The 14,249-nt window shown below is 40.1% G+C and overlaps 1 protein-coding gene across 1 annotated transcript in view; it reads right to left on the reverse strand.

Annotated features, from left to right (window-relative positions):
• Positions 1–3,487: 3,487 nt before the first annotated feature.
• The window catches only part of Lhfpl3 (LHFPL tetraspan subfamily member 3), a 372,261-nt gene continuing 361,499 nt past the window's right edge, over positions 3,488–14,249 (reverse strand). Inside the window, exon 2 of the mRNA XM_059256444.1 lies at positions 3,488–3,738. Coding sequence (XP_059112427.1) covers positions 3,488–3,738 — 251 coding nt within the window. The remainder of the gene's footprint in view (positions 3,739–14,249) is intronic.

A 14,249-nucleotide genomic window follows, 5' to 3' on the forward strand; every position in this document is an offset into this window, starting at 1 on the left:
GCATCTGCTACCTATAAGATACATGTTGATACGGCTGGTAGGCTATAACACTGAAAGATGATAGAAGATGTTGCAATGTGTAGTGATACTGATATAAAAAATGTATGAATTTTTTGCTCTTTTGAGCCATGGCTTTACATATAGCACTGCCTGGCTCCTTAGAACCAGGAATCATCCTGGGACATATACATTCTTATACAACATCCTGAGGTATACACATTCTTCTGAAATTCTGAGCCAGGACTAGGTTCATCACCAGTTCAATGTATTACCACAAAATCAAAACAAAGATTTCTTCCCCCAACGGGACATTTTGGTATTTTTATCAGTAACAACTACATACTGCAAATACTTTTATTAGTCAACAGTGATATTAGTATATCCATGGAATTATAATGTTGCCAATTCAGGATTGTAAATTAGGCTCATGCATATCACATATAGAATCATTAGTTGGTCTCAGATAATCTGAGTTTAGAAGTTTCAACTTTGAACAAATTATTAAATAATACCAAACAACAAAGTTTTCTTGTTAAATTTTACATGAAGCTTAGAAATCTTGACTTGATTTATAGAGAATCCAGTGCATAAGGTTCTGACAAGTCTGCAGTGCAAAGCTTTTATTATCTTCCCAGAGCCTCACATTAAGGACTTTGGATTGAGAAACTGAAATGTTTCATTGTATGGTCTGCTGCTTTCTGTATTTCCTTGGATATCTCTGATCTGTGCCAGATGAACGACTACTGACTTTAATTTCTCTGAATCCTCTTGTATTGTGGTCAAAGAAGATCTGTTCAATGTTCAAAAGTTTTCAGTATAACTTCGAACATCAAAGGAACAAATACCATTCTGGGCCATTACTAGAGGCTGGAGGAATTCAAGTATTTGCAGAACAAATTAGCCATAACTCATTCCTTCCAGAAATGTAATTTGGCAAATTTCAGCTATCCTTACCATTAAATCTGAAGCAAAGAAGACAGAAAACCAAGTATATCCAACAGACCACAGAAACAAACAAGAACTCCACACAATGAGTGCATGACTAATATGTATGTATCTATGAAAACAAATGTATGTGTGGGTACTGTATAACATACAGAAAAGAGAAAAAGACAAGCTAAATACAAGGAGATGAGAAAGAACTGAATGCAGGTAATGGATGCAAGTTATGAAAGAGAATATAAAGCTATTTTTTTCTAGTTCTAATTTTACCATGGATTTTTTTTTGTTTTGATGGTGGGTAAATACATAAAATATATTCAATACTGAATGTGTAAAACCTAATGTGAAGCATCACAGCTTCTATTTAGAGTGCTAATTCTAACTGTATATGAGCTCTTTAAGTTGTATAGACTTTGGATCTGGTTAATTTTGGTGTGTGATGTTTTTACTTATTTGAAAGTTTTTTTAAAATAAGTTTATAAAAATGACTAATGAATGCACAGAAAGTACTAAATCTGTAACATAAAACCGTAATTGTTACCTTCATATTGAGTGTTTTTTTATATAGAGAGGAGGTAACTCTGAGGGAAAGGCTTTTTTTTTTTTTAGATTTCTTTATTTAATGTGCACATTGGTGTTTTGCCTGTATAAACTCTGTGAGACAGTGTCAGATTCCTTGGAACTGGACTTACAGACAGTTGTGAGCTGCTATGTGGGTGATGGGAATTGAACCTGGTCCTCTGGAAGAACAGCCAGTGCTCTTAACCACTGAACCATCTCTCCAGCCTTGGTAGTTCTGTTTTTAGAAAGTTTTAGTAGCATTCCCTGTGGAAGTTATTTTTGTGCTTAGAACATTCTTGATAGGATTAAGTAAATAATGCATTCTGTGTCTATACACCAGGGAGTGAAAGTTTCTGGGTGTCTGCTGCCCTCTTGGTGACTCCATTTACCTTTTCATGTTCCTACTTGACAAGCATGGGCAGTGATGGCTACCTGTGAAGCTGGCTATGTGACCATTACATGAGATGTTCATGTACAGGATAATATGCTTACATTAGAGGCCTTGTTAAAAACAGTGAGGGATGCTTCAAGTTAACAGCTACTTGTAGCTAGAGATTTCCTGGTCCTGCCTGGCCCACGGTCATGACAAATCTCTCTCACCCGCCAGTCCTGCAGCTGCTCAGACCCAACCAAGTAAACACACAGAGACTTATGTTACTTATAAACTGTATGATCATGGCAGGCTTCTTGCTAACTGTTCTTTTTCTTAAATCAACCCATTTCTATTAATCTATAAGTTGCCACGTGGCTCGTGGCTTACCAGTATCTTAACATCTTCTCATGGTGGTAGCTGGCAGCTCTCTCTGCCTCAGCCTTCCACTTCCTAGAATTCTCCTCTCTCCTTGTCCTGCCTATATTTCCTGCCTGACTACTGGCCAATCAGTGTTTTATTTATTAACCAATCAGAGCAACACATTTAACATACAGAACATCCCACAGCAGCTACCTGAAGTAATATCTAAGTTTTATAATTCAAGAATGGATTTAGCTTCTTATTAAGAACAAAAAGCTAGAAGGAGCCACTCAGCTGATGGCGATAATGTAACTACAAAGCATAAAGATTAAAGATAACACCAGAGCCAGGCATGGTGGCACACAGCTCAGTCTGGGGACTGAGGAGGCTGCATGAGGAGAGGGAGATCAGGGGTGTGAGGTCAATCTGGGATACAGAGCAAGACCTTATCTCAAAAATCAACCAACCACCAACAAAAGGAACCCCCAACTTCATAGGGATTAAACACATTAAACAAATCAAAGGCTATAACAAATCCTTGTCATTAAAGTTCTACTGCAAAGAATAGGTTTAGCAATATGAAAGAAAAATTACAAGATTTCACCTTGAATAATGACATACTAACTCGTTGTCACCTAGTCTAATATACTCTGTTATATTAGGACACCAGTCAATGTCCTATTCTTTCTCTCAATTTCCTAGCATGTCAGTAGACAATTTCCTTTTGGGAAGAAATCTGAGCAGTTGGTTACCCAGATAACACATTGAAAAGTCCAGCCAATTGGGGTACTACTGTAATCTCTGTAACTACTTGGGGGTGGGAATCTCTCTCTCTCTCTGATAGAATGAGTTTGAATTTAAATCCAGTGGTTGTGATGGTTGTGAGAGATTTCTCAGATATTTATTTCACTATGGAAAAATAGCTGTATCCACAGAGAGGAAGCACATTCCAGACATTCAAACAGACACCCTTCCCCAAGTGTTGCCTCCTAGTCATTAACTCCTGATACCTAAGGCATTAGAGAGAGAAGGAAGAGGAAACTGGAAAAATACTTAATGGACTTAGAGAGTGCCTCAGAAGGATGAGAAAATGCAATGCTGTACTTCAGTCTTGCAAATACCTTGAGTCTATGGAGAAGTCTTAGACTCCAGGGCATTAACATGAAGCAAATGAGAGCTTTAGGGAAAGAGAACCTGGTGGGCAAGAGTAAGGGCTGCTGTTTTGTGCTTGAGGCATCCACTAAGAGTCCCTTAAGTAATCTTACCTTTGTTTTCTGCCTTCAGTTCCTCCGCCATCAAGCTGTCTTGTCGGTTCCCAAGCACGAATGCGAGAAATGAGAGGATCAGGGCATCCAATATTCCAATGATAGCCAGGATGTACGCCCAGCGGACAGAGCAGGCCCCAAGAGTGTACTTGTCTGTCTTTTCTCCACACATCCGTTTTACTTCATCTGAATCCCAGCCATCAGGGAAAATCATACAGCCAAGCACAAGACAGGCAGCTTAGAGAGAGGAGGACAAAAGGAGAAAGAATTAAGCATTTTGTTTAAAAAAAATTTCTATTGTTTGTCAAACATTTCAAATGTTTGATTTTGAGAGTAGCAAGTCTCAGTACCATTTCCTGCCCACTTCCTCCTTCTTAACAGAAAAGCAGGCCCTGAACTCTGCAGCAGAAAAATTCAGGGCCTGGACTATATGAGCCCATGCACTCTGAGATAAGTTAACGTAGATTTAGCTATGAGAAAAATTCTAAGAAATTGAATTTTTGTGCATGTTTGCAGGAAGCCTTCCATTGCAAACAGCTCAGAAGGAATCGTCACACTGCAGGATAACAATTCAATGCTGACTTTGAAGAACAGTGACAGCAGCCAGATAAGGGATTAGGATAACATGGAGAATATCAGAGTGTTGATTGACTTTGACTCTCCGGGAAGAATAACATTGTGATCCCCATCTCCAGTGTCCAGACGTTTCTTGAAATTCTTATCATATGTAGCACCCATTGATACTTTCTATTCTAGTCTCTATTCTGTTTCATTTTTGAAACATATATATATTTTCAATTATAATTACATCATATATTCTTTTCTTTCATGACTCCAAACTCTACCAAGAACTCTTGCTCTCACTCAAATTCTTGGTTTCTCTCTCTCTCTCTCTCTCTCTCTCTCTCTCTCTCTCTCTCTCTCTCTCTGTCTCTGTGTTCTATCTATAGCTCTCTTTCTCTATATATATCTATATATATAGATATATATATAGATTTCCATTATACATTCCTAAATACATAAATACAACCTCCTTAGTATGCATAAAGCTACACACATATATATGATTTCAGGGCTGACCATTGGTATTGGTATTGCTATGCTCTTCCTTTCTCTTATTCTCAGCATTCCTTAGATGCCTGTAGTTCTCTGTGTAGGGCTGAGGTTTCCTGAGCTGTCATTATCCATGTTAGCATGTCTAATGGTGTTATCCTTGTTTAGGTGGCTCTGCTAAAAAAAAAAAAAAAAAAAAAAAAGGCTGCAAACCACAGGAGCACAGTGTGACAATGCAGACTTTTAATGGAAATTAACAGAGCTAGGAAGAGAATTGTTATCTACATTTCAAATATCACTGCATATGGATACCTCCCCGTGTGTGTGTGTGTGTGTGTGTGTGTGTGTGTGTGTGTGTGTGTGTGTGCATTCGTGCACTCGTGGTTACATGTGTAGGCTGGAGGTCAATGTCATGTCTTTACTCAGTTGCTGTCTACCTTTATTCTTTTTTTATATTTTAAATTTATTCTTCTCTCATACATTACATCCCCACTTATCAGTCTCAGATCTTTATTGCTTGTGTATCAAGGACTTTTCTGACTGAACCATATATCCCCATTCCTTTTTTCTTTTCTTTTGAGACAATCTGGCTATGTAGTCCAGGCTGGCTTTGACTCATGATCCTCCCACCCCAGCCCATGAAGTTCTGTGATTACAGGCACATGCTGTCATACCTAGTTCCAAATTCTTTTTCATTTAGAACATTGTCCTTCTAGGAGCCCTCACAGCTGTTGTTTATACTTAGCTTAGAACCTTTGTTCCTCTTGTGTGTTGCTAAGTTTATTTATTTACAACTGCTGTCTCAAATAAAAGACTTAACTTCCCGAGAAAAGAAACTTTGGTCATTTGTCATATTTATAGAATGTAAAACAATGTCTTGAACAAAACAGTCACTAAAATATATGTGAATGGGGAAAATGGATGATAAATGGATTATAGTATCTGGGCCCTATACTCTAAAATGTAGTTAGTAGCAGTCAATACCACTACCATTAGTCAATGGCACAAATCTAGTTAAAGAAAGATTCAAATTTGGTGGCATTCAGAGCCAATTTTGTTATGACTGTACAATAAATTACAAGTACTTGGGGTGGATTTAAATACAGTGAGCTGGTGAATTGAAAATATTTTCACATCTTGGCTTTCTCTTAGCACTTAGTACATAGCATGCTCTTTACAGCATTATCTAGTACAGATTATCCACAATCTAAAAAAACCATGGTTTCCATGAACAGAATTAATTTTATTTTGGACAGTGTAGAAGATCTTTGTGTCTAAATTATATTTGAAAAGTTTCTAAATTACTTTGAATATTTCAAAAATATTTTCTCTCTCTCTATATATATATTAATCAGTTGAAGGACATCTAAGTTTTTCCCATTTCCCATCTACTGTCATTAGACCAGCACTGAACATGGCTGAGTAGGGGGCGCTGTACATGCCAAGAAATAGTATAACTGATGAAAATGTGATACATATACACAATGGAATCTATTCAGCTGTAAAAAAATGAATTCAGGTAAATGGATAGAAACGGAAAATATTATAATGAGTAAAGTAACCCAGACCAAGAAAGACAAATGCCTCATGGTCTCTCTTTTTTCTGGATCCTAGTTCCCAATCAAATCTTTAGATTTGATTATATAACTTGTAGTTACTTGTAGTAACTGAAGAAACAAGGAGCATAGAAAGGAACTGGTGTGTGTGTGTTTGTGCGTATGTGTGTGTGTGTGTGTGTGTGTGTGCATGTGTGTGTGTGTGCACAAACTAGAGTAGGGGATAGTAGGATACAGGTACTGTGAAGGGGGAAAACAGAGCAGGGAAACTGACAGAGGCATGGAAGAGAAGCAGAGATAAATAAAAACAAGGATGCTTGACAAAGCCATAGGGAAACATTCTTTTATAAGCTCACTTAAAATACATATATAGTATATGTATACATAAACACACACACACACACACACACACACACACACACACAAAGAGAGAGAGAGAGAGAGAGAGAGAGAGAGAGAGAGAGAGAGAGAGAGAGAGAGTTTAAATGGAATTATACCACACAGAATGATAACATTCCCTCTGCAACAGCCACAAATTATTTAACAAAAATCCTAGTGCCCAGCATGGGAAAGTTCTCTTTGCATTGTTGGTCACAGGGATCCAAGGGACTCCTTGCAAAATATAGGCTATTGTCATTGCCTCAATTGTCTCCCAGAACTTGAAGATAAGATCCTACTGCTGAAGACACTACACACCTAGAATACAGGATTTGGAATAATTGAATTCTCATAGAATCAGAAGGTGCTATGCAAGTTGTCAAGGGAGGAAAACCATCAATGGTACTCCCTAGCTGTGAAGTCTGTGAACCACTACAACTGACCTGATGAAATAGAATATCCCTAATGGGGCAATACTGGTACTTTTATCTTGGGGGCAACCAAAGCTCTCTAATTGGACTGAAGTCCAGATCAAGGGAGTGGATTTGTGCCTGGTACTGTAAACCTTCCGGTGCTGGACACATCATATACCTGAGAGGACACCCAATTACTGCTATTTTCTAAAACCAATATAATTTCTGACTATATTTTCAATGTTTACTTATACCCATAGATAAGTGTAGTTCCTACTCTTCACCAAAGAATCTTCTTTGTGTAGCAGATAGAGACTACTACAGAGATCCGCAACTGGAAGGAAATCCAAAATGGAGGGAATAAGTTATTGTGGAATGCCTAGCCCCAGTTAGTACATCTAAAACACAACCCTACACTTAAGGCTTAGGGAGCATCATGGAAGAGGGGGAAGAAAGATTATAGGAGCCAGAAGACCAGGATTTCTGTGAGACACTGTTTTTTAGACATGACAAGGAAGTTGCACCCATGAAATCTCAACAATAAACTTGCCTAAACAAGATGTGCACAATGACAATACCAGTTGCGCTGGCTAGTTTTATGTCAACAGACACAAGAAAGAGTCATTTGGGAAGAGAGAATCTCAGTTATGGTTTCTATTGCTGCAACAAAACACCATGACTGAAAATCAAGTTGGGAAGGAAAGGGTGTATTTGGCTTATACTTTAGCATTGCTGTTTATTACTGAAGGAAGTCCAGGACAGGAACTCACACAGGGCAGGATCCTGGAGGCAGGAGCTGATGCAAAGGCCATGGAAGGATGCTGCTTATTGGCTTGCTTCCCCTGGCTTGCTCAGCCTACCTTCTTGTAGAACCCAGGACCACCAGCCCAGGGATGGCACCACCCACCGTGGGCTGGGACCTCCCCCATTGGTCACTAATTGAAAAAATGACTTACAGCTGGATCTCATGGAGACATTTTCTCAACTGAGGCTCCTTCCTCTCTGATGACTCTAGCTTGTGTCAAGTTGACAGACAAACCAGCCAGTATAGAAGGCAAGTAGATCAAGCTCTGAGGAGGAAGCCAGAAAGCCACACAAGAGTGTGGCCTCTGAGTCAGTTCCTGCCTCTAGATTCCTGTCTTGAAATCTTGCTCTGACTTCCCTCAGTGATGAAGTGTGACCTGAGAATTGTAAGGTTAAATAAATCCTTTCCTCTCCAACAGCAGTAGAAACCCTAAGATACATACATACATAAATACATAGAAGCAACACCACATGAATTTGGGACGTATTTTACATATATGTGTGTGTGTGTGTGTGTGTGTGTGTGTATGTAAATGTAAATACATAAGAAAAGTTCTTGAATTTAAGAGTGACTGGGGCATGGAGGAGTTGGAGGAGAGAGAGGGGTAGAAATGATGTAAATAAAGTACTCATATATGAAAATAAAAAGAAAACTGACCATGCAGAAACACCTTTTTCTTTTGAATACACAAGCCCCAGTAGGTTTCCTAACACCTGAACATGATGAGCTGCAGCTGGACACCCGGACACTTTAGGACAAGTAGAATATGGTGCTAGTAAGGATACATACTGGGGGATATTGAGGTGCATTTCAACAATTTCAAAATTAGGTAGTCTTTACAGAATTGAGTTAACACAAATGGTCATAATGGAAAGGATAAGTGTCAGAGAAGTCCACAGCTACAAATGGACAGCCAGCTAGACTGCAGGTTTGGGGGATGGTGTCATCAAAAAGACTTTTTTTTTAAAGCTCTTCCTGCCTCAAGGGTAGACTCAACTATCTTTTAAATTTGTATTTCTGCAAATTCTGAGTTACAACTTGCAATTGACAAAAAAGTAGAGGTAGAATATCCCCAAACCACCAGAGAACTGGAATAGAAATCCGGTCCTCTCTTTTCCAAGTGCATCACTCCCCACGTTAAGTTCTCAGTGAAGAACATGCAAACAGATGGACAGAACAGTGTGTAACTGTTCTTTGTGCAGTGGACACTTTCCCGAAAAGCTGTGGTTGCAAAGTTCTGAGATGATTTTTGTAGCTAGAGTTTTCCTGCCTGGCCCACGGTCAGGACAAATTTCTTTCACCTGCCAATCCCACAGCCGCTCAGACCCAACCGAGTAAACACACAGAGACTTATATTGCTTACAAACTGTATGACTGTTGGCAGGCTTCTTGCTAACTGTTCTTATATCTTAAATTAATCCATTTCTATTAATCTATAAGTTGCAAAGTAGCTCGTGGCTTACTGGTATCTTTTTTTTGGTGGGGGGGTTTGAGACAGGGTTTCTCTGTGTGGCTTTGTGCCTTTCCTGGATCTCGCTCTGTAGACCAGGCTGGCCTCAAACTCACAAAGATCTGCCTGCCTCTTCCTCCTGAGTGCTGGGATTAAGGCGTGCACCACCACCGCCCAGCCGCTTACCGGTATCTTAACATGTTGCTTCTCATCACGGCGGCTGGCGGCTGGCGTCTCTCTGACTCAGCCTTCCTGTTCCCAGAATTCTCTTCTCTGCTTGTCTCGCCTATACTTCCTGCCTGGCTACTGGCCAATCAGCATTTTATTTGTACAGAGCGATATCCACAGCAGATTTTTATTTTCAATAATCTAAAGGAGTTGAGGGGTTTAGAAAAATTATAAAAAGCTGAGCAGGAAGGTTAGGGTTTGAGCTTCTCTAGAAAACTGTTGAGGTTTACCTGGCTAGGACACCCTGGTCTCATACAAGCTGTAGCACCCTGATATGTACCCAGGTTTTCCATTTGTTTTTTGTCAACCTTTCCTTAACATGAGCTTTTTGATATTTTCTAGTTGATCTGTTTTGAAATGTAAATTGTTGTAAATTAGGATTAAAAATACCACAAATGCATTTAATTGCTTTAAAATTGAAGATAGCTCTCATATAACAAAAGCTCCCCCAAAAATATATTATCAAAACATGTTTCTTTTACCTTCCTCCTTCTCCATAGCTGTTTTAGTTGTGAAAGGGAAGGCCCTCCAATTTTAGTGTATTTAACTTAAGTTATGAAAACAGATGAGGCTCTGTTGGCTTCTTTGGATCAATACTTGGGTGCTGTGATAAATCCTGTTTTCTTGCATTAATTAGCCATACTTTCCTAGTCTGCATGATGTGTATAGTCAATAGACCCTAACAGCTGTTCTCAGTCCTGAGTAGGAAGTACCTGCAAGGCCCCTAGCTGCCTTAGTTGGTAATAGAAAAAACAGTGCTCTTCTTGGCTTTATATTAACTATTTGTAAGTCAGTCAACCCTAAGATAATGTACCATCTCTAAAGTAAACAAGGGTCCAGAACATCTGACTAATTCACACATTGTATCCTGACCACCAGGGATAGCAGAGAATAAATTTTCCAATTGGGAAATTATTAAAAAGAGACTTTCTTATTAGAATGCCTAACTTCCTTGCAACTAGGTAATCCTTCATTTTTGCAACAGCTTTACTGGGTGTATAGCAGAGAACATTCTTGAATGTCCAGGAGAAATGGAAGCTCACACAATGGAGGTAAGCATGCAAAGGTGGAAAGAAACCACAGATCTGTTATATGGTGCCATGGGTCCTCCTGATCTAGAAGACATAAGGTGTCCTTTTGAGGGTTTCAGTGTGTTCCAGGTGATTTAAAAGTGTCCACATTCTACAAGGGCACGCTGATCAAGGCTGCTGATCCCACAATGAGTTCTTCTGAAATAGTTCAGAAATGGTTCCCAAGAGCCACTAATTACAGTGGCACTTTCCTTGTTAAAGAGCTGAATGTGATCTCTGTGGAGGAAACATCCTTAGAAAAACCCACAAGCCTTTGCAGTAGGCTCTGTCTCCAAAGGGAGATGGAGGAAGATGGGAAAAGCAGTGAAAGGGGAGTTTCTTGGGCCTGCTTCTTTCCAGGTCTCACTGTCCCTCCAGGGCTTTGAAGGCTGTAAACTAAGAACTACCCATTTCTGAACAGAAAGAGAAACCTAAATTCTTCCTTTAAAGAAATCCATGCACTGCTCACAAGCAAGATAAATTGCCTCATGTTGCTGAGGCACTTGAGGGGAACAAGATAAAAAGAGGGACCAGCATTCATTTAACTCTATCAGTTATTTGGGCATACAGTAGCTGGAAAAATAGATGCTGGCAGAGGCTTCTGGGCCATGGAGGGCAAACGTTCACACGGGGATTGTCACTGAACACCTGGTAAAAAGAGATAGATGCCTCCCTCCCACCACTTCTCCATCAGCTCATGGCCAGCCATCTTGAGCTAGGCTATTTATACCTCTGGAGAAAGGTTTAATATTTACAGCTCAGTTTACTTCTGGAGTTACTTGATGACCCAGGACATGAACTACTGTGGTTTTGAGTGTGCCTGAGGAAACAAGTTGTATCCTGGAAGATTATGGTTTTATACAACATATTTTTATGGTAATTTAACTCGGGGTCATAACATGAAAGACATAATAACTTTGAGAATGGTTTTGGTTAAGAGAAAATATAAACAGATCCTAGGTTGTCTAAAGACGAGAGTTAGAAAGTGGCATCTAGTGATAAGAAAAGCTGCTATACCCTGCCAGCCACTTAGCCCCAACTTTCTTGAATAAAGGGTCCCATAATATAATACTAATGGTGCTGTGAGAATCTTGCCTGTATATAGACAATCAGGCATCCACCCACACCTGCAGAGACAAGCTCTACAGTTAGTGGAGAAAAAGTTTTTACAGAATAGGATGCCAAGTAAAAGGAAAAGTGCTTGATTGTTTGATATCAGTTTAAATCCATCTAGGTCTTGAGGGTTAGCTACATATAGGGATAGGGGTATGGCTGAGTCAGACAACACTTGTCTAACACCAGCAAAGTACATGGCTCAACCCAGCCTGGAAAAAAGTCACATATAATAAAAATTAGAATCTAGAATGTAAAAACATTTAAAAGGCCATTCTAATCAGCACAACACTGCTAGATGAGTTGATTTATATTGTATCACAGGTCCAAATTCTGTGAAATCCTGAATGTTGTTGTTGACTGTTTTCATTATTTACAGTGACTGTCCCTTAAGCAACTGCTGTCCTGATCAGAGATTGCACCTCCACTGTTACCAGCAATGGTTCAGTGGCAAGGGTTCTGTTCCCTCAGGCACCCACTCTTTCAAAGCTAGTAAGGGAAACTTTAACTAGATCTCTATCCCTCTAAAAAACTCACTATTCAAAGACTGAGGTAGAATTCTGCTCACTCAAAGAGCCTGAATAGCAAGTAGCTAGCCTTCTCTCTTTGCCTGTGTCTTCTAAAAAACTGGGCATCCTTCTGCTCAGCCCCCACTTGAGAACCCTAGCTACAGGTGGTTCCTCCTTACCACTTCCTGTCAGCTACTTGCTGACTCAGCCTCCTACTTGAAGGTTAATTTTATTTAATCAAGTAAATGTAACACATCTTTGCATTGTTAACAAAAGCAGTAGGAAGAAATGCAACACAAAAATAATATTCCACAACAGAATGTGGTATCATTAGTAGAAAATACAGTGTAAGAATAGCTACTGTTTATTGAATGCCTCTTAAATATGAGTACACTTTATATAATTTCCTCATTTAATCCTTAAATAAAGATCAGAGAAACAAGAGAATACTTCTTCCCAACTCAGTCTGCTTCCACAGAGAGGCATTTTCCTGTAAACATTCTCAATTCCTTAGCCCCATTCCTCATCTTCCACAGAGGTAATATATGAAGGAGAGAACTGGGCTTATCTGCCCCAACCCCTTCCTGACTTACCTCATGAGTTTTTGAGTTCTGCCTATATCAACCAGTTTTGCACTACTCTAATGAAATGCCCAAGGCAGCCTACTTGTGAAGAAGAAAGGTGTTCACTTCAATGAGTCATTGGTCTGGTTTGAGGCCTCTGGCTTCTGCTACACTGCCAATTTTAGGCCCTCACTGGGACTCCTCTTGGATTTACTGTTGTTGCCTTGTGTTATGGAGATCCTGTAGCTTTGAATCTGAAGGTACTGCCCCATCACATGCTCCAACAATTCATAGATGAAGTGGATGTTGGGGTGGGCCAACTCATAGCCTTGGTTCTGGGCCCCGGTTGCAGTTGAGTTAGTCAGCCTGCCAGCTTTTCCTCATGGTCACCAGGGCAAGCTCTCCAGCACTGCCCCAGCTAGTTCACCCACTGCAGCAGGCAGCAGGAGCCAGCCAGTCTAGTTCTCCCGCTCTCATGCCTTCAGGTGGCTTGCCTGCTCCGCACCCACACCTCCAGGGTCAGCTCTATTGTTTTGCTCAGGTGAGGTGCAGGGCCCACTCTCCTGAGCTCTGCATCCAGTGAGGTGCAGGGCCAGCTCTCCCACTTTCACACCTTCAGGCCAGCTCAGGTGAGGTGCAGGGCAAAGGTTCAGATCTATAGTGCTGCCTGGGTGAAGTGCAGGGCTAGCTCTTCTGTGTGCTGCAGTTGGTGACCACCTTTCTTAATGGCACCAAGTCTCCAACACTTGTCCTAACCAACAACTTTTCATGACAAAAATTCGCAATAAATTAGGAATAAACATAATATGACACAAACATAATAAAAGTCATCTGCAAGAACTTACAGTCCACATTATACTCAATGGTAAAAACCTGAAAGCTTCCAAGATCACAAGACATGAATGCTTACTCTTACTATTTCAAGTCAATATCTACTTAAAAGTAACATTTTAATGTTTTCAAAACTGGAAAGACCAAAAATTGTTTAAATAATATGCATGAAAACATAAATATTGTGTACTAAAACTACTGGAAATGTAACTAATCTCAAAAGAAGACATTCTCTCGCCACCCTTCATCAGAAAGGACCTTACTTAGTGGGACACCATATTAATACATGCACACACTGTAACAGGTGAAGGGACTCTGGCCTTTTCGAGGGTGGGGAGCGTGGCTCTGGCAGGCCTTGCCCTTCTCTCCCATTCCCTCTGCCTTGCTAAAAACCATCAGATTATATATCTGAAGCTAGGCCCAAGGTCTATTCCCTTAGTTGGCCACTTCCTCCTCCTGAGGCTGACTGCCAAAGTGTTAAAGTGTTAACTATCCAGCTATCAAAGTGTTAAAAATCCAGCAATCAATCCCTTTGGCTCACCTAATTAACGTGCCCAATCAAAATGACCATTCTAACACAGACCTCCTCCTTTTCTCTTCTTAAGAATGACACCTGTGAGGTCATTGGCTGCTGTTTTTCTGCCTGAGTCAGGAAGCAGCCACTTTAACATTTCCTCCCCACTTAATAAAGGAGCTCTCTGTGAAAATGGGTGTTTGGCTGGGGTTTTCACCCCACCAGATTAGGGGTGCCTAATCTGAAGTCCAGGAGGAAGTCCCTG

Source organism: Peromyscus eremicus, chromosome 3 (assembly GCF_949786415.1).
Source record: "Peromyscus eremicus chromosome 3, PerEre_H2_v1, whole genome shotgun sequence".
In the NCBI taxonomy this organism is placed as follows: Eukaryota; Metazoa; Chordata; class Mammalia; order Rodentia; family Cricetidae; genus Peromyscus; species Peromyscus eremicus.